Source organism: Hyperolius riggenbachi, chromosome 1, assembly GCF_040937935.1.
Source record: "Hyperolius riggenbachi isolate aHypRig1 chromosome 1, aHypRig1.pri, whole genome shotgun sequence".
NCBI lineage: Eukaryota > Metazoa > Chordata > Amphibia > Anura > Hyperoliidae > Hyperolius > Hyperolius riggenbachi.
In genome coordinates this window covers 516,214,857-516,239,190 of record NC_090646.1, presented here as the reverse complement: position 1 = coordinate 516,239,190, position 24,334 = coordinate 516,214,857, and the positions used below count along the sequence as shown (strand labels likewise).

General features: G+C 42.6%; 1 protein-coding gene across 1 annotated transcript in view; it reads left to right on the top strand.

Moving 5' to 3' along the window:
* Window positions 1-24,334, top strand: part of SBNO1 (strawberry notch homolog 1) — a 113,395-nt gene that overhangs the window by 87,296 nt on the left and 1,765 nt on the right. The window contains 10 exon segments of the mRNA XM_068244404.1: window positions 367-479; window positions 909-980; window positions 1,992-2,091; window positions 3,076-3,150; window positions 4,288-4,434; window positions 4,516-4,610; window positions 6,488-6,580; window positions 9,263-9,400; window positions 10,652-10,728; window positions 11,408-11,601. Of these exon segments, the coding sequence (XP_068100505.1) occupies window positions 367-479; window positions 909-980; window positions 1,992-2,091; window positions 3,076-3,150; window positions 4,288-4,434; window positions 4,516-4,610; window positions 6,488-6,580; window positions 9,263-9,400; window positions 10,652-10,728; window positions 11,408-11,601 (1,104 nt within the window).

Sequence of the window (24,334 nt, the reverse complement as noted above, 5' to 3'; positions counted from 1 at the left end):
CCAAAATGCTGCATGCAGAGCATTTGCGATATATGCAAATGCAGTGAGAATGATCCCAAAGGCACACCTCTGCATAGTGCTTTTGCTGATCAGCAAAGCACCCCAGGAACTACCTTTAGATCCTTCTGTGCATGCTCACTATAAAACCATGTATGAATATTGGCCATTGGACAGAATTTGGCCGGTGCTGCACATAGTTTAAACTGTAGTAGGTTGTGTAACAAAAGCTTTATCCTGGAGCATTTAGAACATGTACTTATCAAATCCCGATTATCTTAACGTTTGATAATGCTTAAAAAATGTATTTTGCGGTGGATTGCTTACATAGCTGACTACTTATGCTATATATAATTTTTAATTTTGCAGGTAGGACACACAGATCTAATCAAGTTACTGCTCCAGAATACGTCTTCCTCATTTCTGAATTAGCCGGAGAACAAAGATTTGCATCAATTGTTGCAAAGCGATTAGAGAGTTTGGTATGTTTTGCATATGTTTTTATTACTATATACAGATCTAAATCTGAATTTTGTACCTTATTACTAGATGGTCTAGGGGGTACTCCTGTTGGTTCTAGGGGGTACTTGAGGGCTTGATATACTTAACCAAGAATACCTAATTTAGAGTTTTAGAAAATGATAAATTTTATTTAAACACCAAATTAGTGTTTAGCTTATTAAAATAAATAGTAAATGCTTGTACATTGCTTATAACCAATTAACATGTGTTATGATTAAATATATATTTGTCAAGGGGTACGTGTGATGTTTACTACGCTAGGGGGTAGTACAGGGTTTTTTAAAGGCGTACATACCAATAAATGTTGAGAAACACTGGTCTAATACAACTTGTTCTACAGAACTTGCAAAGTGATATTCATCATAACATACTTTTCTCAATATTTGTAGGGGGCCTTAACACATGGTGATAGGAGAGCAACAGAATCGAGAGATCTGAGTCGCTTTAATTTTGATAACAAGGTAAGTTTAGGATTTCTTAATTTCACTTGTAAAACTGATGGATTATATCCAGGGAATGTTTCCATTGTCATGTTTTACGGTGTAAGCGCCACCTTTTGATAGGCTATTGATGTTTTAGTGGCACATTGTGAATAATGAATACATGCAAGAGCAGAATAAGATGCCAGTCAGTATACTGGAGTGGGAAAATTGGTTGGTGCTAACAAAATTGGCACCATCACTTTAGTTCTTTTGTTTTTTCATATTTCTTCTAGAGTTTTTTTGATTTTGTTTTTTTGGTTCAGCAGAATATATAAACCAACACCACAAATTTAAAGAGAACCTGAACTGAAAATAAAAAGTCAAAACAACCATACACAGGTCATACTTGCCTCCTGTATAGTCTTCTTCTCAATCTTTCTCCTCTCCTGCATACCCCATAACTGATTCCTGGTCAGCACACTGTTAAACTGTAACATCACCCACTTGAGCCATAGGGAAACATGGACAATACCTTGCACGTTCATTTGTAACTGACAGCAGCTGATGTATAACTGACAGCAACTGGTAGATTTCAGTTCTGACTAAATATTGTCAGAACTAGAAGGGATCACTGTAAGATCAAATGGTGAGCTTCTGAGAGGAACTGATGGTGGGGTTAGTATGTAGTATTCATTTGCAGCTACGTCATGTGTTTATGTTAAATTAATTTTACTCGCTTCAGGTTCCGTTTTAAAATGGCATAGACAAAATATGACCTTTACCCTGATGCAACTTTAACAGGCCGTCTTTGTAGAGATAACTCCTGCTCCAGCTTGTCATGTTTGAAGAGTAGCTCCATGGCCCGGGCGTATATCAATTCCACTATTGCTTAACCTAATTCTATTCTCACGTAAACCTTCCCTCTATTGATGCCTAACCTTATTTAGGGAATAATACCCACACTCTATCAGCTACATACACTGGTTTATATTGTGTATCTAGAATTATTTGTTTACCAGTGTTTTTTTTTATTTATTTTTTTCATTCCAGTATGGTCGTAATGCCTTAGAGATAGTCATGAAATCAATTGTAAATTACGATGCACCGCTGGTTTCTCCACCTCCGGATTATCCTGGTGACTTTTTTAAAGGTAAGTTGTACACCTCTGCATGCTTAGTTGTCTCCATTTTTAAAGTGACTTTGTAATGGGTTACAGCTTCTCTATCTGTCAGTGAGACTGCACACTCTTTTTAGCTTTACTTCTTCAGCAGCACTGGCTTTTGTTACACTCTGGGAATTGCTGAGAAATCCAGCCACACTCTTTGGACTCGCTGGGCCTCGGCAGAACCTTGTTAGTGTGATCTGTGTTGTATGTGATATTGGTTTGCTGCCACATAGAGAAGTAATAATCTGCTACAGGGTGAAATTGTTGCATGCGATTTCACAAATAATGCTTTATAAGCATGCTCCAGAAACGCCTCCACTTTCTTTGAAGCCAGGCTCATTTTAAATGGTGGACTGAGGCAAGGTGGGAAATTGTGTATGCAGTTTCCTTCCGGTTAAATAGAAGGCTCATCCAACTTAACAGCACACAATTATGAAGCCAAGATCTGTGTGATGTCATCAGGTAGCTTGTACATCTGGGAAGGGATAATATGTTTTGAAGCAATATATGCTGCCAGTCGCACCTCTTTCTTGGAAGCCTCGTTTTTCAGCAAGACTGTACTGCACCTCTTACTTCAGCATTGTTCTCCATCGCAAGAGTCAGGATGCTAGTCTAGCCTGCCAACCATCCAGTCCTGTCTCCAGTACAATCATTAGACCTTGTTTGCCAGTGATATCACAGCAAATGAGACCCTGAACTAGGAATGGAATTCAGCAACCGCTTTTATTTTTTTATTTTATTTATTTATATATAGACTGTCCTATTTGATAGGAGCTGCTACAGGTTTTTTAAATGAGAGCTCAAAAGTTAATGTTCTTTGAATTGTCTGGCGTAGAACCTTTCCCTTGTTCTTAATGTTTTTCTGTTCCATAGTAATTTTAACCAGTTATTTTTGTTTTGCCACTCCTTTTACCTGTTCAGTGTAAGGATACTTAACTTATGAGTCTTGATTCCTTACCTTTATTTCAGATGTTCGGCAAGGGTTAATTGGTGTTGGGCTCATAAATGTCGAAGACCGTTCAGGAATACTGACTCTTGATAAGGGTATGAATGATTTTTTTTTTTTTTTTCACTTCACAGGGATCTATGATTTTGAATGTCTGTTTATAGCAGAATGCATAAAATACAGTAACAATGCAGTATGATTTAAAAAAAAAATAATAATAAGTTAGTGCTGTCTAAGTTTAGAAGGATAAAAATATGTACCACTGGTTCAAAGGTGTATTGTGTGTAATGAGGGAGCAGGTGGGTAGTAAGATACGTGTTCCTTGAAGAAAGTATCCAGCTCTTTAATATTAAAGGATACATCTGTGATTGTGTTTTGTTTTGTTTTTTGTTTTGTTTTTATTGGATTTACTTACCTGGGGCTTCCTCCAACCCCAGGGATCCTCCGCTCCTTGCCGGTCTCTCGGGGTCCCCTTCATAGCAGCTGCTGACTCGTGTCGGCAGCCTCTGTGCATGTGTGAGCGTGCCACTCACTGTCGTAGTCTGCGTAGTCGCAGGGTCAGTGGCTACTACGAAGGGGACCACAGAAGACCGGCTTGGAGCGGATCTGCAGCGAGAGACACATAGGCTTCTAGGGGCTGGAGGAAGCTACAGGTAAGCAAATCTGATTTTATTTTTACTCGGCTATTTCAGAGTATGCTCTTGCAGACATTGGGGCACTCAGAATGTTTGCTTGAAACTAGGTCTCACTGCATTTATATTGGAGTACCTCTGGGTCACCAGTGTCAGATGCTGCTCATAGAAATAGTATTGAATCCAAATACTGTAATGACCAAGTAATTAGGCGATTGTGGTGAATAATTTGGGTGCAAAGGGCTCTTTGGTAAAATAGGCGACTCACAGACCCTAATTTTTATTGGGAGGTGGGGGGTTCCGTTGTTTAGGGGTAGGCATTGATTTAGGGGGAGGGTTCAAGGCAGAATAGGGTTAGGTTTAGTGGTGATAAAAGTAAGCGACATTCTACTATTGTATTGCCCTATTGGAGAATATTGGTAATTTTACTAATATTCTACTAGCGGATTCCCGGATAACTTTCTTACAAGTATGCGATCATGGCACAGAAGAAACACCTGCTTGCCAATATACATGTTAAATATACCACATGGAGCACAAGGTTGAGACCTTTGGCTTTGTTGATCTGAAGACTAATGTGTTTTCATTTTTTGTTGTTTTCAGATTACAACAATATTGGGAAATTTCTTAACCGTATCCTTGGTATGGAAGTCCACCAACAGAATGCACTTTTTCAGTACTTCTCTGATACACTCAGTGCTGTCATTCAGAATGCAAAGAAAAATGGCAGATACGACATGGGAATTCTAGGTACACATCAGTGTTTACATTTTTCTGCCTTTTGAAAGTGTCTTCTTTGATTCTATAGCAGTATCACTTTTGTCGTCACAGATCTTGGCTCTGGGGATGAAAAGGTTCGTAAATCGGATGTGAAGAAGTTCCTGACACCAGGATATTCCACCTCAGGACATGTAGAATTATATACAGTAAGTTTTGACCAGAGGGTAAAATGGATTGACTAGACTTGATTCTAGAAACAAAAATAGATCTGTTTTGTGGAGGCAATCCAGGGCCAAACACAATCTTGGCAATTTCCAAACCACTGGAGATTGAAGGGGCAAAGGAAAAAAAAATCAGCCATACGCTATTAGCATTTAAAGTGTTCCTGTAGTGAAAAAAAAGTTCCCTTAGGTGTACACACCTTAGTATATAGAAACCTCTGAATCACAATAAACTTTGTCCTCTGCAGGTGCGTTCCAGCGCTGGGACCCCTGTAAAAAGCTTGTGCAGACGCACTAGCTTCAGACCGGGGCCACACTACTGCGCAGGCGCAGTGGCACGGACCCGATCAGGCTTGGCACTTACCACCTGAGCAGGAAGGGGCTGACATAAGAGGATAAGGGAAGCCTCTGTAGGATCCAGAACAGACTGCAAGTCTAGGAAGGGATAGATTTTTCCAGATCGGCATATATGTCAAATTCACGGTGCACAAACTGAACTGAGGTTACAATCAATAACTCATGCTCAATAAAAACTGATCTGTTTCACAGATCCGTTTTTACACGAATTAGGATATGCTGATGTTATATTACCACTGCATCACATTTTTTGTTTTTAGTTTAGGTCCACTTTAGTGTCACAATTACTAATCACAAAATCTTAGACCCTTACCTAGACGCAATAAGCTGTTTTTCTTTTAGTTTTAAGGAGAGCGCACTAATGCTACAGTAAAGACTTGAGGGTTAGACTGATCCCTGGGATCTCAGTCGGAGGTACCTAGTGCCCCATTTCCCAGGTTGAACGGTCCGGATATCTGGATCATGCTCTCTAGATACTATTTCATTTTATTTTATTTATTTTTTTTGTTATATATGTGTTAGTAAAAGATTTGTGTTAGATTCTTATATTGGCATTTGCCAATTATATGTGATGTACTAATTGCTTTGTTTTCATAAGCATTTTGTATTTGTTGATCTGTTCAATAAAGCTCTTTAATAATAATAATAATAAAAAGACAACCTAAAAACATTAAAAAAAAAAAAATCTTAGACCCTGTACAAAAAAAAGTTATCTGTTGGTGAATTGCAGGCAAAACTTCTTCAACAGAAATATCAAGATTTTTAACACAAAAACCTGCAGTCGACAAAAGTTTTGTGACAATGTTCTTTGGACCGATGAATGAAAAAATAAAATTTGTTGGAAGAAAGGGGTCCCCATTTATGACATAAAGCTGAACAGTTTACCGCATTGAAAATGTGGTGCTGGTGTTGCAGTGTGAGGATGTGATTTTTGCTTTAGGAATTTGACCACTTGGATTTAAGGCAGCATTAATTCAGCTCTGTACTGAAAGGTACTAAGGGAGAATGTTCAGAAGCTCAGGGTAATGCAGCAGCACAAGAGCACATCCATTATACACACTGCATTTGGTGTGAAGAGGCTCTTATGCTACATGTACACCTGCAGTTTGTCGCATGGCAGGTAATGGCGACAGTTTGTTGCCAAGTACCATTAAAAAAATAAATAAATACACTAGCCTGCAGACATTACTAAGCACAGGAAAAACTTCAAACGCATACAACTGTCTATTCCTTATTAAAAACAAAGTTCGATATATAAATATGTTAATGGGTGTGCACATAAGTACATTGAGGTTCAGGTATACATAGACATAATTCCATTAATAATCTTTCTAGTCTGTGTGTGTGGTGTGAACAGCACCTAAGTGATCAGAAGGAAAACTGAGAAATTTAGGAAGGGGGTTGAGGTGGTACTACTTTTTACCACTGTGTAGTTTGATGTTCCTGAATGATTGTGATGCACCTAAAGCGAGTCTTTGATCATCTAAATTGTTTTTTATTCACAGATAAGCGTGGAAAGAGGAATGTCTTGGGAAGAGGCCACTAAAGTATGGGCTGAACAAATTGGACCAGATGATGGGTTTTATTTATCTTTGCAGGTGACTATTGTACCTTTTTCCCATATGGGGGGTGGGGGGAGGGGTTTGAGAAATCAATTTTTTCTGTGGTTTACAGTAGGGGGATTGTTTGATATATTGGTGATTTTGAGGGGAGCTGATCATAAGAGGACAAACAAAGGCTGTACTGGGGTAGATTATTGCTTTCAGTGCTAATACTCTCCATCTTTATAATTCCAGTGTTTGTCTGTTCCATTATCACAGTAATATGCACATTGGGAGAGACAAATACAGCATATTCCCGTTTCCTTCATAACATTAGGATTATAAGTTTACATTCATACAGAAAGATAACATTTGGAAAAAAATTACTCATTATTTATGACATGCCACCATATATACCATAGTTTTTAGCCTGCAAATAGTACCTATTCCGGCCCATTTGCGTTTGCAAAAGCCGGCGATTTTTGCAGGAGTGGATGTTTTTTCCCGCGATTTCAAGCGGAAAAATCACTAAACTCTGCGGTGATTTTTCCGCAACCCCGTTTAGCGTTTCTATGGCAATGAAACGCGATCGCTGGGAAATGGTTTGAAAATGGTGCAGGCGACGTGTTTGCGTTTCACGATTTGGGGCGATTAGCGCAAATCGCCCAAGTAAGAATGGGCCCATAGGGTTTTATTACACAAGTGCTTTTTAAAAGCGCCAGCGTTAGAGCGTTTTGCCAGAATCGCGGCAAAACGCTCTAGTGTGAATGGGCCCTTCAAGCAGGAGGAGTCACTACACTGTCAAATACATAAATCCAGTTTTCCATCACTCCCATCTTCAGACATTTTGTTTCTAGCTAGCTTTTCCTTCTCCCCAGCTATCTTAATGCATCCCCCACCCTCCAAACTTGCCCCATACTCCTCTGTCTTAATGTTGAGGTTATATCGCCTCAACCATCTAAACAAACAGTCCATGGAACTGACCGACCTCCAAGCTCCAGCTCCTGCTGTGACATCCACTTTAGTCAGCAGTAAAGGCAGACTCTCAAAGTAGGAAAAATTGAGGTGATACTTCTGTCCCTAGCATTACAGTGGAAAAAATTTGACTAAGGTGGCGACAAAAAAACAGTAACGAAGGGTGGAATATGGAAAGTTTAAACATTATTTCCTTAGCTGCACAATTCACTGCCATCCTCTATTCCGTTTTCTGCACAAGATGTGGGCCTGTGTCAATCACACCTGATCAGGGAATTACAAGACTCCACTTTTTGAATGAGAAGCCAAAAGGTGCTTTGCTTTTGTTTTCAAAGATTTTGAGTTTTCCAGTTTTTCAAAAAGATACATTAAAGCTGATAATAAAGCCAAGTAGTATCATAATAGTCAAAGTAACATTGAACAGAAGGTGCTTTGCTTTTGGATCTGTATAAAGAAGTGTAGGTGCAGGCAATAATTTGAAATATATGCAGTTCTAAAAGTAGTACACAAAAGAAAGGGGCAGTGGCTGGGGGTAAATGGCATTATTTACCTATTGGGCGAGCTGATTCGCTGCCCCCCTTATTCCATATGGGATTCGCCATCTTCTCCAGGGAGAGCTGCAGGCGCCACACAGATTCAAGCTCCCAGGGGTTGTTGTGCACCTCTGACGGCTATTATCACGATTATGAGGTTCACATATGTATATAATTTTTTTTTCCCTTCATATATAGGTGCTCAGGTCCCTTTAAGATGCCAGCCCAAGAAATCAAAGTACATGGGATTGTTGCTCATCTTGCATTCTGTCCAGCCACTGATGTTCCAGTGCACTGATAGGAAGTCTTGTGGCTGGTTCAGATGGCATTGAACCTGGCTTTAAAGAGACTCTGAAGCGAGATAAAATCAATGCTTTTTAACTTTTTATTAAGGTTAAGCACTATAGCTAGTGCTAAAATGCTGCGTCCCCGTGGCAAAACGAGGGGTTTATACCCCCCAAATCCCCTGTGCAAACTGGGGAGCGCTTCCTGATTGAGGCGGAGCCTAGGGCTGTCGCTCTGCCTCTTCTTGTGTCAATCCCCGCCTCTCCCCACCCCTCTCAATCTTCCTTCACTGAGAGGGGCGGGGATAGGCAGAGATCCGTGGGCAGATTGACGCGAATGGAGGCAGAGCTGCAGCTCAAAGCTCTGCCTCCATGGGCAGCAAAATCCACGACCAAGAAAGTCGCGGGTTTTGCGCAGGGGATTTGGGGGGTATAAGCCACTCGTTTTGCCGTTGGGGATGCTGCGTTTTAGCACTAGCTATAGTGCTTAACATTGATAAAAGTTAAAAGCATTGATTTTATCTCGCTTCAGTGTTTCTTTAAATGATGGCTGTGGTGCTGGTTGCTCAAACGCTGTCCGTGCAAGTGAATGCACAACACTTTTTGAACATCAGTGTCGTCCTGTGGGGTCAAAACATGTCACAATGATTGTACAACGGGAAGTGCCGATGAAGGTTGCCAAATTTTTTTTTTTTTTGCTTTGTTGGTTCAGACACCCATCTGAACCAGCCCTTACTCAACTCTATTCTGTGCGATTACTTTTTTGTTCATACTTGTATACATTTTTGTTTGAAGAACATTTGATCTGATTTTTATCATATATAAAGTTATATTTTCAGTAGTAGTTAGTAAAAAAAAAATCTCAGGTCTACTTGAAATCTCCTCTTTTAAAGCTGTATATTCACTGTTAACTTTTTATTCATCCAGCTACGTTTTTTCTCTTTTAGATAAGAAACAACAAGAAGACTGCAATTTTAGTTAAGGATATTAACCCAAAGAAGAAGCTTTTCCTTGTGTACAGGCCTAATACTGGAAAACAGCTGAAACTAGAAACTTTATCTGACTTGAGGAAGAAATACAAGAAGGTATTACATGCTATATTTTTGTGTAAAGAAGGTTCCAGGAAAAATGGCATTTCTTTACCTATTTTACTAACTGTCCTACCCAACCTTCACCTCCGTGATGGCTCAGCAGGTCACATGACTCTGAGCATGAACAAAGCCTTTATTCTTCAACTTATTTTTAAATTGGGAAAAGGGTTACATAGTTTTGTGTTTTCCTGTGTGTATTTTTTTTTTTCCTTTAAATCCTGTTTCCATTGGATGTTCTCCTTCCTGATTCTGGGGCCTACTTCTGTCTCTCTTCACCTCTTAAGTTTGGACAGGAAGTAATACAAATTCTCACAGATGGGTGACACAGGATAGCAATAAAAGGTTACTGCACTATGCAAAATTATAAAGTTAGTCCCCGATTAATGAACAAGATGGGGACTGTAGGTGTGTTTTTAACCTGAATTTGTTCTAAAGTCTGAACTCCGTGCATTATACCCTCTCTGTGCCTCCAGTGTCACCCTCTGTGCCACCTTCTGTTCCCCTGTGTGCCTCCTTCTGTCTTATTGCTGATCGAAAGGTGCTAATATTGCTTACGCAAAAATTCATGTAAAATTTCGCAATTATGATTATACAGAATTACAATTTAGAAATTTAGTTGATTTCACGTCATACATGCAAACTTCCAGTAGGCCTGCTGGACCACAGGTTTGCTATAAAATGTGCATGCAGAGCTCTGAGCTCGCTATATAGTATAGTGTAGCGCAGCAAATGTTGTTTTACTGGCTTAAAATAGTTTTCTTTGAATTTTTTCAAAATTGATCTCAGTCTTTTTGAGCAAAACTTTTGGACCATATCATATTGGCATGTCATTTGTAAATCTGATGTTTGTAAGTCGGGGGACTACCTGTATATAGATTTTTTTTTCTCATAGTTTGTCATTCATACTATTCTATTCACGTATAGTGTCTACACACTGGGTTCAACTGTCAAAAGCTGTAGGCCTGTATAGAACAAGTATACTTTAACTGGGTGGTTTCTTTATCAATTGCCCAGGATTGCATGTTTTTATTAACTGATTTAAAATAAAGTTGTGGCTTTATTATAGCACTTTATTTCAATGCATTGTACATAGACTAGGCTGTACTGCAAATATTGTGAGTTAATGTATCAACAAAAATATAGCCAAGGCTGTACATATTAAGGTCAGGGTCTACCAAACCACTGAAATCCATTTCTGCTTCATCTTTCACCTTTGAAGACTTATTGTAAACTGGCTCTTTCCAGGTACCCTCTGATGATGCATATCCTCACTGGAAAGAACAGTACATCTCGTCTGCAGACACGTGTACACATGCGTATTGGTAAGTGTCAGAGCTGTGACTAGTACTGATTGGAAAATGTATGCACTTTCCAAATGGGTATTGAAGAGTCAGGGGTGTATCTGGGTAATATAGAGCCTATGGCAAACACTGAAATTTCACCCCCCCCTTCCCCGCATCAGAGCCCCTTTTCCCTCTAAAAACCGCATCCTTTCTCAAATGCATGTGGTTATGGTTGCCTGAGTTTTTTGGCTCAGGATATTACTGAAGTTACTTTTTGGGAACTATGACTTCTTATTCCCTCTCAGTTCCAAGTGCACCCTACATACGTAAGTTAAGTAGCCATATTCCCCAGATAACAGAATTAATGAGTGATGGGAAGGCATGGGGCGGGCATGACGGTGCAGCACAGGGGCAGACAATTGCGCCCTTGGTGCTGTGGAGTCCATGGCATGAGCCATGCCTGTACCCCTCTAGATATGCCTATGTGAAGTGTACACTTGATATTATAGTCTAAGCTTGCTTTTACGCTGATAACCCAACTCTAGTGAAATGTGTCCTGGTTGCTTGACATCTACCTAATCCAGTTTGGGTAGGGTGACTGTCCACATCTGAGGTGGCCTAAAGATATTTCAGTTGTTACTGGAACATCCACATTGTTTATGAGAATCTTCAAAATTATGCACAACATATTCTAAAATTCATGTCCTTTTCTCTATAGGAGAGGCAACTGTAAGAAGGCAAGCTTAGGGCTGGTGTGTGAAATTGGTCTGCGCTGTCGGACGTACTATGTACTCTGCGGATCTGTCTTAAGTGTGTGGACTAAGGTTGAAGGAGTTCTTGCCTCAGTCAGTGGCACCAATGTAAAAATGCAAATAGTTAGGTTACGAACTGAAGATGGACAAAGAATTGTTGGTAAGTAAGCTTTATAAAATTTGGTTCTATTAAGATTAGACCATAACAGGCGATGTAAATAACACATCCTATATAAGTACATTTACATTCACAGCACAATACAGTGTTTTTAGTATTGGAAATGCCATTTCTTAAATTGTACCGCTGGTGAAAATAAAAAAAAACGCGCTTAACCATTTCAGCCTTTTGGACGTAGTTGCTACATCCAAAAGCCTGCTGCTGCGCGTTCCTGCGGCTCATCGCGCCCGCGCTTTTGTGCCGCTGTCCGTTAGCACAGAGATCAACGAATGGGAACGTAGTTCCCATTCATGGATCGAAATCCCCCGTCAGAAAAATTTACGTCCTCCATACACTTCCTGTAAGCGAGCGTTCTTGTGTGGCCAAATAGTAAAACTACATCTACATAATTTTTTTTCCCAATAAACATCCTATACATTTAGAATTAACGGTTTACCTCCCACACTCCAAGCAATACCCAAAAATGTAAATCAACCCATTACAGTGCATCACAACATATTGAAAAAAACATTATAGCTGTGAGTCGCCATTTCCCACCCCCCCCCCCCACCCCCCCTTGCTGTACAGTATAATCTCGTTATAATAAACTCTGATATAGTAGACATTTGGGTATAGTAAACTACCTGTCCAGGTCCTGGCCAAACTCCATGATAAGTCTATGGGAGCAAGCCTTGGTAGGCTCTCTTTAGGCTGGTTGCATGCGCGTTGATGCCTGATAACATTTGTAAGACAAGAATGGCACTGGTGCTGGCTATACAGTACTGTACAAATAAGCAGCCTGGGGAAAATGAGGAATAATGTGAACGTAAACGAGGGTGCAGCGTTACCACTTCCACTTTGCAATCACCGATAAAAGTATAGTCACAGTCCTCTCATAGGATCATACGCACTCCTGGGTATCTCTTCCCTTGTTGGCGATGACGCTCCTGGTAGTGTGTGGAGTGCAGTACAGGCTAATTTCATTTGTAGTGCACATCAGTGTGGGCCTACTTGCTGCAAAACTAAGAATGGAGAGGCGAGTGCCAAGTCGGAGGTCACTGAATACTGTACCAGCAATTTTTCCAGCCTGGCTATGCAGCCATAAGGTTTGCTGAACCTTGAAATCCACCAAATGTGCAAGTGCTTGTACAAACCTCCAGAGGACAGAGTTGCTCCTTTTGCAACAGAGAATGTACCAGGGCATGCTAGGCAATTTCTAGGACGTTTTATGATGAGGTAAACCACTTTCCTGGTCCCTTGGAGTTTATTATGAGATTATACTGTACCAGCATTGCAGAGATTGCAACATGTAGTATACTGCACTATTGATTTTGGCACAACTAAATCATTTTAACCAGATTTAAAATGTGCATTTCTCCATTATAAAACGAAACATTAACAATACCCTCACACTAATGTTCTCCACATTAATGGGCTGATAAGATTGGTATCTAACATAAATATCCACATCATACTGAACACAAACTAAAGGCCACAGTATCTGAGGAACTCTGAAGAAGACATTTTCTTGTGTAATCAGTGGCTGCCCTCATTGTGATGTTTTGCACATGAAAAAGGATTGTAGGAAGTGCTTTTTGTTTTTGTTTTTTGTTTTGCTTTGTTTTTTTACACCCTTGGACTGTCAGGGACATCTATAGGCATTGCTGTGTTTCCATATCCATATGTCACGAACGTCTAAAGGCATTTTACTACAAATCTACTTCCGCCCGCTGTTGTCTATATGCCATTTTGTTTCCCGATTCCTGTGCTACGGACGTTTGAAGGCGTTTAGTGCAATGTTTTGGCTCCAGTTACTGGACTTGAAATATGCAAATAATTCCAAGCTGATGCAGAATTTTATGCAGATATTGGTGCAAATCTATGCAGCTTTTAAAGTAGGCTAATCAAATTATTTCACTGCAAGATTTGATTTGGTCAATTTACATTTTCATAATTAGTCTACTTCTGTATCCTAATAATTAGCATAATTCTCAATTATCTCAAATTTATTTGCACCTGGCAATCCCTGCTGATGTGGACTTGGAATCATGTTTATTTAAATGTCTTGTCTGAATCTACATGTACCAAACATAGCTGGCACTGGCATGTCGTTTTGAAAAATTAGCTGACAGTGTAAGGGCTAAAGCATAGTTTGTGAAGGCCATAACTTTTGCCAATATTCCCACCCCATAAAGTATGTGAAAGCCAGTTTTCAGTTAATTCATACTTTCATTGGCCGAGCTAGTTCAGACTGAACACAAATCACAATCACACATCATGATTTTTCTGCAATTTGCGTTGATTCCCGTTGCACAGAATGAGATTCACATTTGCCACGTGTTATGCAAATGCAGTAAGAATGATCCCATACGGATTCATTGGCAACAGTGCTTTGCTGATCGCCAATGATCAGAAAATCGTCCAAATGTGTGAATCGGCCTTCAAAGTGTTTTATTGCAGCTACTGGCTCACAGAAAAAGCCAGTCAGCAGCTAGTGATCTTCGGCCAATGACAATGGCTTCTGCCTGGTGATCTGGTGGTCTCCCTCCCACTCATTGTGTCACAAGTGACTGGGAACCAGACTGCTCTGAAACAGAGCGGTCACTACAGCACAGCACTGGCTCTCACCAAGCTTCTGCTGTTTTCCAGACTTGCATGTACTGGCAAGTGAGATCTGCTTGAGCATACTTGGTGTATGGGGAGAAACCGACATCTAAGTTGCTGCCAGGATCTAGCTGGGCTTTGAAGCACCTTTGTGGATTATTGTAACCCCAACAGGTGGTAAGACTCTTCAGGAGAGCATGGTCTGTAAGAACAGGAAGCACTGCTAAGCTAGGTAGGCTGAAAATAATGCAATCTTACCACAAGTTGTGTGTACAATAATCCCATGTGATCATGTTATAAGAGGAAATTCAGGCAAGTTTCAAAACCTATTATTTTGAGTACACCTATAAACTGCTACAATTTTTAATTCCACCCAGATAGTCTTTAGAAAACACCGCCTTGCTGCATGCAGTTACAATTTTAGATTCCTTGAATTGCTTATAGACAGCAAACCAGTGTTATCCTATTACTATTATTATTAGTAAGCGGGAGGTGAACTCTGAGGGCTCGTTCCCACTGTTGCGACGCGATTTCGGCCGCATTCCGACGCTTGTAAAAACGCATGCGGATGCGTTTCCACATGCGTTTTTACCCGCGATTTCGCATGCGATTTCGCATGGCAGGGTGCCATGCGAAATTAACCATGACACTGCCAGGGCAAAATAAAATTGAAAAAGGTGCGAAATCGCGGGTAAAAACGCATGTAACAAACGCATGCGTTTTTACTATTAAATACATTAGCGGCGATTCGCACGGATTCCCGACGCAGGCGAAATCGTTGGCTCTTGTGCGTTTTTTTCACGCTGAAAAAAAACGCACCTCAACAACGCTACAGTGGAAACAGGCCCATCCACTTGCATTACATGTGCGGATCTGCATGCGTTGGACGCATGCAGATTCGCGATAGTGGAAACGAGCCCTAAACGTATTGGTGTGAAGTGCAGGGGAGGTGAATGGATTTAGCCGGTGAGAATTAGAAGCTCTTCAGCAAGTAAAAAGCTTGCATATTTGTATTCCAGCTATGTTTTTGAAAGTTCTCTTTAAATGGGAAGGAGTTGTGCAGGATTTATCACATTGACAGAATGGATTTAACATGTAAATGGTGTTTATTGAAGATGTCCATTTGAATGCATAGATGCTTTTCCCTGTTTCTGGTGCTTCCCTTTCATCAGAAGGTGTGGGGGTGTACCATTGACTTTGCTTCCTATTTCACACTAATGTGTTTTCTTGCTTGGCACTGATAACTGGCTCAGACTGAGGCAAGGAGACAGATTAAATTGCAAGAGACAGATTTAATTATTCAGTCCTGCACTGCAAGAATACAGGAACCACAATGCTGTATGTTTAGCTGGGTGCAGGTTGCTTACACTGCACTATGTTGCAGAACAGTGCGTAAGCTATAAAAAATGGGTTTTTTATACACACAAAAGAATGGGAAGAAAAACCAAATATAAAACGATCACATTTTTATTTATAAATTGTATCCTTTCATAAAATTATTAATTAAAATAAAATATAACCCCAGCACAAACACACAGAGATTGATTAGTCTGGTATTGGCCATTTTGGCCATATGGACTCAGTGGTAGTTATCTGTGGTTGATCAGGCCACTTATTTCCTCTTAGCAGCAATTAGTCACTCAAAAAAGTGTACAGTATATTACGATTCCTCTACGAACTAAAAAGTGTTCCAAAGTCAAACCATAATAAACATTTCTCAGTATTTCAAATTGCGTAGGTTTGTGCCACAGATGTGAATCAAAGGAGGGGGTGTATTATACTCCACTAAGGGTGCTCCTTATGCGGTATAATTCCCAGAGGTGGTTCAATCAGTCGAAATATAGGTCCACCAGGACACAATCCTTATGCAGTTTTGACTGTATATTTTTAATTAGAATAAAATTAAATCCTTATGCAGGTTAGACCATATAGAAAAGGTTCTTTTGGATTTTAGTATCACATACAGTTTATCATGAGGCCCTCAGGTACCCATAAATCGTAATTATGCACTGTTGGCAATGAGATCTTAGTCCTTGGTACAGGTCATGTATTATATATCAGATTACTTCATCATAGGGTTATAGGAAAGTTTGCCAGAATATAGTCCTTGTGCAGTATCATCCCCTGAAGCTTTGATATAATCAAGTATCTCATACACTTAGTAATATAGCAAGACGTGTTGATCACTTTGGACAGCTCTTTAGCATCAGAATCGCCATATATATGTTGCGGTCAGAACCCGAAGTTTGGCCACTTCGGGTTGTGGCTGCTGCGCTGCGGCCAATGTGAGGAATGGAATGATTCATGTAACATGAATGTATCTTCTGGCCGCACCGCAGCGGCCAAATGTATCGCAACCTAGTTAATTTAATGACATTAAGCCGGCGGCAATGAATCAGATGAAGCCGCCGGCTTTTGCTCTGCCTCTCTCTCCTTTCTCTTACTATGGGCAGCCGGTGGGGACACGCGTGTCCCCTCGAGTCGTTCGTCACGGCAGGGAAGCCTGCCGTTCTTGCAGAGCGGGTGCTGGCAGAAGCAATGTCTGCAGCCTCCCCGCTCTGCTTTCCTGGCGCAACGAACGACTCTTGGACACTCGTGTCCCCGCCGGCTGGCCATAAGAAAAGGAGAGAGAGGCGGGGGGGAGGAGAGAGAGGCAGAGCAAAAGCCGGCGGCTTCATCTGTTTCATTGCCGCCGGCTTAATGTCATTCAATTAACTAGATTGCGATAAATTTGGCCGCTGCGCTGCGGCCAGAAGACACATTCATGTTACATGAATCATTCCATTCCTCACATAGGCCGCAGCGCAGCGGCCACTTCGCACATTGGCCGGCCAGAACCCGAAGTGGCCGGCCAGAACTAGAAGTGGCCAAACTTCGGGTTCTGGCCGTACCATACACCGAGTAGAATACTGTATGCATCAAGTTCATGACAATGGATATCATATACTCATCTAGAGTGAGTTGTGCTGCAATGTCCAGCTAGAGTCCTGAGGCCATCCGTGGTGCATACCCTGTGTGCTGTGCTGGGTGTATGTAAGAGCCCAAGGCCGACCGGTTACACTGGTAAACCACCAACATAGTCAGGGCAGGCTCAGTGTGGTGGCTTGAGGCTCAATGCCGGCCTAAAAATGGCGCTGGACTGCCAGACGCCCGGGGCCTGCGCGTAACCACGTAGGTACACGCTGACACACAAGAGGGGAGATGGATACCAGGGCTGTGGAGTCGGTCCAAAAATCTTCCAACTCCGACTCCTCAGTTTCTGAAACCACGACTCCGACTCCGGGTACCCAAAATTGCTCAGACTCCGACTCCTCGACTCTGACTCCTTAGTCTAATACTTAACAGGGCTGTGGATTTTGTACAAAAATCATGCGACTCCGACTCCTCAGTTTCTGAAACCACGACTCCAACTCCGACTCCGGGTGCCCAAAATTGCCCCGACTCCAACTCTGACTCCACAGCCCTGATGGATACAGAGCGGTCCATAGCCGCTCTTCAGAGGGCTGCAGACTGGCAGCACCACCTGGTGGCTGATGTTTTAGCCACCAGGTAGTAGTGCGATAAGGTCTGGAGCGTATATGGAGCGCAAGCTCCGGAAGTAGCGGCTGAGAGCGTCGGCCAGTTGGCATGCCAACGCTCTCCGTTCCCCGCCACCCGTGCATCAATCCACCTCGGCCCAGACGTGCAAGTCCTATCCCCTGCCCACACCCGCAAAAACAAGGAGAGGACATGGGGCCAGCATTGGGCCTCAAGCCACCACACTCTGAGCCTGCCCTGACGATGTTGGTGGTTTACCAGTGAAACCGGTCGACCTTGGGCTCTTCCATACACCCAGCACAGCACACAGGGTATGCACCATGGATGGCCTCAGGACTCTAGCTGGACATCGCAGCACAACTCACTCTAGATGAGTATATGATATCCACTGTCATGAACTTGATGCATAAAGTATTCTATTCGGTATATATGGCGATTCTGATGCTAAAGAGCTGTTCAAAGTGATCAACACATCTTGCTATATTACTAAGTGTATGAGATACTTGATTATATCAAAGCTTCAGGGGATGACACTGCATAAGGACTATATTCTGGCAAACTTTCCTATTACCCTATGATGAAGTAATCTGATATATAATACATGACCTGTACCAAGGAGGACTAAGATCTCATGCTAACCGTGCATTATGATTATTTATGGGTACCTGAGGGCCTCATGATAAACTGGATGTGATACTAAGATCCAAAAGAACCTTTTCTATAGGGTCTAACCTGCATAAGGACTTAATTTTATTCTAATTAATAATTTTATGAAAGGATTTATAAATAAAAATTTGATAGTTTTATAACCACTTAAGGACCAGGCTCGTTTTGGATGATCTGTGCTGCATGGACTCTTCAGCCCGCAGCACAGATCAGATAACAGGCAGGGCGATTAGACTTCCTTGCCGCTGCTGCCTACTGCCGAGCGGCTCCTGAAAGCCCCCCTCCGCAGCGCTGTCCCCCCCCCCCTCTCCTTCCCTCCCTCTCCGTCCCTCTCTCCCTCTCTCTCCTTCCCTCCCTCTCCTCCTCAAAATAGGCGGTACAGGACAGCGATCCGTCCTGTACCGCCTCTGATAGGCTTTAGCCTGTCAGATGCCGGCGATCCCCGGCCAATCAGAGGCCGGGGATCGCCGATCTCCTTTACTGTCACAGCAGCGACGTAAACAGCCTATTTAGCCTACGAGCCGCGATCGGAGGCTCGCAGGCTGTTCACGGAGACACCCTCCGTGAACTGGTGGCTGGATAGTGTAATGGTTAAGGGCTCTGCCTCTGATGTAGGGGTCCTGGGTTCAAATCCTGGCTCTTCCTACTCAGTAAGCCTGCACCTATTCAGTAAGGAGTTCATTGGGCAAGACTGCCTAACACTGCTACTGCCTACTGAGTGCGCTCTAGTGGCTGCCTCGCAAGCGCTTTGAGTCCGACAGGAGAAAGGCGCTATACAAATACTGCTATTATTATTATTATTATTATTATTATTACCGTATTTTTCGGACTATAAGACGCACCTAGGTTTAGAGGGCAAAAACCAGAGGAAAAAAAAAATTCTAAACCTGGAGTGTCTATGGTGCAGGGGCATCTTGTGGAGCCTCCCCCAAGCTGTATCTATCTCCCAAGTACACTAACCCACCTTATCACGAATATTAAAACTAATCCCCACTAACCACTGCTGCCCCCAAAGTACACTCACCCACCCTGTCACCAATAATAAAACGAATCCCCAAGTACACTAACCCACCCTGTCACCAATAATAAAACGAATCCCCAAGTACACTAACCCACCCTGTCACCAATAATAAAACTAATCCCCACTAACTACACTAAGCACTGCTGCCCCCCAAGTACACTAGCCCACCCTGTCACCAATAATAAAACTAATCCCCACTAACTACACTAAGCACTGCTGCCCCCCAAGTACACTAGCCCACCCTGTCACCAATAATAAAACTAATCCCCACTAACTACACTAACCACTGCTGCCCCCCAAGTTCACTAACCCACCCTGTCACCAATAATAAAATGAATCCCCAAGTACACTAACCCACCCTGTCACCAATAATAAAACTAATCTCCACTAACTACACTAAGCACTGCTGCCCCCCAAGTACACTAACCCACCCTGTCACCACCAATTAGACCAATCCCTGAGACAAACCGTCACCTGATCCAGCTAAGTGACCTCTGGGCAGGGATACATGTCTCCTCCATCATAATGATGCCATGACGTCATCTGCCAAGTCTGGGACACCGCAGCTTTCTCCATATGCAGTGCACATAGACTTCCTGCATGCCCAGCCTGATCAGGATCACATCAGGACGTCACAGAAGTGCTGCAGATAACTCATCAGCAGCATGGGACTTGAAGCTCGGCCACCCCTCCGCCCGTGCTCTCTCTCGTTTCAGCCGGTGCCTAGCGGAGAGGCTGTGAGCTCGCCTGAGAGAAGAAGATCCAGGAGCTTTTTTCTGCCCGCTGCCATGCCGAGTGAAGGGATAGCTGAGCTGCTAAAATAGCAGCGTGTGTGCACGGAGGGGCTGTGAGCTTTGTCTGCCTGTGTACAGGGAGAAGATCTAGCTGCTTTTAATTCCCTGAAAGCTGCGTATGTAAAGCTTCCATGTCGGGTGAAAGAGACAGTGAGCTGATGATCGGCAAATCATATGTAGCAGCATGCAAGCAGCTGAATGCTATGCACACACTGCTACATTCATCAGCTCACCATTTCCCTTCACCCGACATGGAAGCTTTACATACGCAGTAAGTTTTCAGGGATTAAAAGCAGATGGATCTTCTCCCCGTACACAGGCAGTCAAAGCTCACAGACCTCCGTGCACACGCTGCTATATTAGCGTCTCAGTTCTCTTCGTTCGCCCGGCATGTCAGATTTATGGCAGGCAGCGGCAGACTACATTAAACAGATCTTTTCCCCGCAAGCTCACAGAGTTCAGACTCTCGGAAAGGCACACATTCTTCACATTCTTTTACACGCTGCCCAGCTCAGTCTCTACCTTCACCCCCTATTCCAGATCCAGGCAGCGGGCAGATAATTAAAAGCTACTAAATCTTCTCCGCTGATGTCGCTTACATCATCTTCATCTCCGTCTCCTAAATACTCAGCCGGGAGACGCTGTAAACACTCCAAATTTTTAGCATTCGGACTATAAGACGCACTCACTTTCTCCCCCCATTTTGGGGGGAGAAAAAGTGCGTCTTATAGTCCGAAAAATACGGTATTATTATTAGAAACCTACTTACGACCAGCCGCCTATCGGCGTTAGGCAATCGTTAAGTGGATAATTGTTTTTTCTTCCCCTTCTTTTGTGTGTATAAAATGTCAGTATAGGATCTCGGATCCGGGAAGTTTATATAAAAAGTAAGAGATAACTAGACCTAGCTGTCGTAGTGATAAAAAATGAGTGTTCATCTTTGAGAAGTTTTATTATTTGGTATGGTGGCTGCAGTGTATCTAGGCAGTATTAGTTCTACTTGTGCCAGGAATTAATAGTGCACAATGTTGCTCTCCTGATGTTCTGGCAAACTCACTTACACCTCACTGGTGGGGCAGTGAGGAGTGAAAACACTTGCGCTGTATACAAATGTCTTTTCATCAGGAAATGTGTAAGTTGACTCAGTAGGTGCCAAAGCTCTGCGATAGCATAGGCTGTGCTGGTGGCCAGGGTGCTATCACAACAAAGGGTTACTATTATTAGGCATCAAGAGGAAGGTTAATGTGAAGGAAGGGAGGTTATAGTTGGGCATAGAGTGGGAGGGAAGATATAAATAAGGGACCATTTAAGACCAGCTGACTATGTAGGGAGAAACAAGGCAAGCATTGGTAAGAGTATTGTGTAGATGAAATGTTGCACCATTCCAGCATCCAGATTATATGTACCAGTGTGTAAGTTCTAATCACAATACCAATCTGCAGATCAAACCACAATATGATTAATCAAAGATCCTATTGTGAGTAGGGCTATCGATTTCCATAGCACATTCAGCCACTTCACCTAAACCGTACTCCAGGATTGGATTAATATCGCACAGTCGAGGCTCCATACATTTACACCTGATGTCAAACTTTGAGTTTTGATTGTTGGTGGAGCGATCGCCTGAATTACATTTTAAGTTGTCCACCCTTGTAGTATTCTTTCCTATTGATCTTGAGGCATTTTACTGAATTAAATCAAGGGGACCGTTTAAGTGCCCCGACTTCGGAAATTATCTCTCACAAAAAAGCCTCTTGCATTGCAGAACTGTAGAGTCTGAGCGTGGGGCGGCCTGCGAATGTACCATGAATGTCTCAGTATCCAGCAAGAATTTTAAACAGGCAATGTCTGGTAGGAATGATCACAAGATCCAGTCAGAGGCTTTATTTAATCACAATAAAGGAAAAGGCATTTGAAAAAAACTTGATTACTAGAGCTGCTGCCTGGTGATATAGGTGAGTTTAAAGGCCCTTCACATATGGTAGTTTGCTGCAATTCATTGCAACGCGCCAGATACAGTGTGAAAGGGACTTAAAGGGGTTCTTCCGCGAGTGAGGAAAAAAATAAAGTGGTTTATGCATAAACTATTAAACATCCTTGTAAAATAGTGTAAAAATTTTTTTTTTTTTTAATGAATGGTTTCATCAATCTAACATGTATTGTAAATAGTGACGTATGAAGGACTGGGAGGCTAATCCATTTTAGGGGTGGTTTTTTTTTTTTTTACTTTCTTTTACAACCAAAACTGCTGCCTACATAGTTTTCAGTGGTATAACCCACTTCTAGCAGGAATCGCGGATATAACCCTAACTGCTGAGCTGCTGAATGTTTACATTGTTGCTAGGCAACCAGACCCCTGCAGAGACTCCTTTTGTGAAAAGTCATAAGCTGCAGGGAGAATCAGTCCCATCTACATCATATGATTCTTTGTCAGATTCGATTCAATTTGATTCGATTCATTGATTTGATTTTATTGGGGGCACCTATACACCTGGCTACATATACTGAGGGCACCTATACACCTGGCTACATATACTGGGGGCACCTATACACCTGGCTACATATACTGGGGGCACCTATACACCTGGCTACATATACTGGGGGCACCTATACACCTGGCTACATATACTGGGGGCACCTATACACCTGGCTACATATACTGGGGGCACCTATACACCTGGCTACATATACTGGGGGCACCTATTTTGGGGGAACTGCTGTCAGATCTGTATTTTTGGGGAACAGATGCCAGATTGTGTATGTTGGGGAACCGCCGCCAGATTGTGTATGTTGGCAGTCCACCGCTAGATTGTGTATGTTGGGGGTCCACCGCTGCCAGATTACATGTATTTTGGGTGTTGTGTATTTTGGGTGATCCACTGCCAGGTTTCGCGTATTTTGGGGAACTGCTTCCAGATTAAGTGTATGTTGGGGGAACTGCTGCTGCCAGATTGTCTATTTTGGGGGAACCACTGCCATATTCTCTGTATTTTGGAGGAACCTCTGCCAGATTATTTGTATTTTTGGTGAAATGCTGTCAGATTACATCTACTTTTTGGGGATACACTACGACAGAGCTCAAACTTCTGCTGGCAGACCTTTTACACCACTGCTAAGGCCATGTATATTTGGCCCCACCCATGACCACGCCCATGCTATGTTTAACCACGCCCATTTTTGCGCGCCGCAGCGACTTTTAAGGTGAGTTCACTCACCTCTTTTTCCAGGACTAGACCCCTGCCTCTCACTTCAGTTGTCTTTTAAAATTCCTAAGCGTTGGCAGTTAAGAGATGCATTTCATGTTGCATACTTTCAATCATCAAGATTGTAATATGCAAATTAGAGGAGTCGGTCGAGGAGTCTGAGTCGGTGGAATCCTAACCTGAGGAGTCAGAGGATTTTTGTACCGACTCCACAGCCCTGCCGCCATCCTACCTCGTTTCAAACACTGACACGCTTGGTAATACAACCGCTGCCATTTGGCCACATTTAAATTGCACCAGAATGGCGCTTGTGGCTAGCAGATGAGGCACTGAACTACTCCACAAGCACACATTCAGCTATCTGTCTGAAAGAGACCTAATTAAGTATTGGCTGCATAATCTTTGGAGGCATGTAGCTTTAAGGGCTAGTTCAGTGCTCAGTTGCATTGCAGAATAATTCTTCATGTCAGCTCACTGCCCATACAATTCTATAAGGCTGTTTACAGTGCTGCGCTGTAACTCATAGCGTTACTCTAACAAGCTGCATGCAGGCTTTGTATTAGTCTATGGCCAGTCTCCATTGCAGTTCACACTTATAACTTGTGCGTTTTGCAACTGACCACTGTGAATCCGGCCTTAACCTCCCTGGCGGTATGATATGTGCGGCTGCGGGAGGGTTTTTTTTTTTTTTTTTTTATGTAGCTAGCCTAGCGCTAGCTACATGCTTCCCCCCTCCCTGCGGCGTCCCCCTGTACTGACCGATCGGCGCTGCTTGCCCATAAGAAAATCCCGTTCTGAACGGGATTTCCTTGAGGGCTTCCCCCGTTGCCATGGCGACGAACGGAGTGACGTCGCCGACGTTATGACATCACAGGGAATCCCGATCCACCCCATAGCGCAGCCTGGCGGCT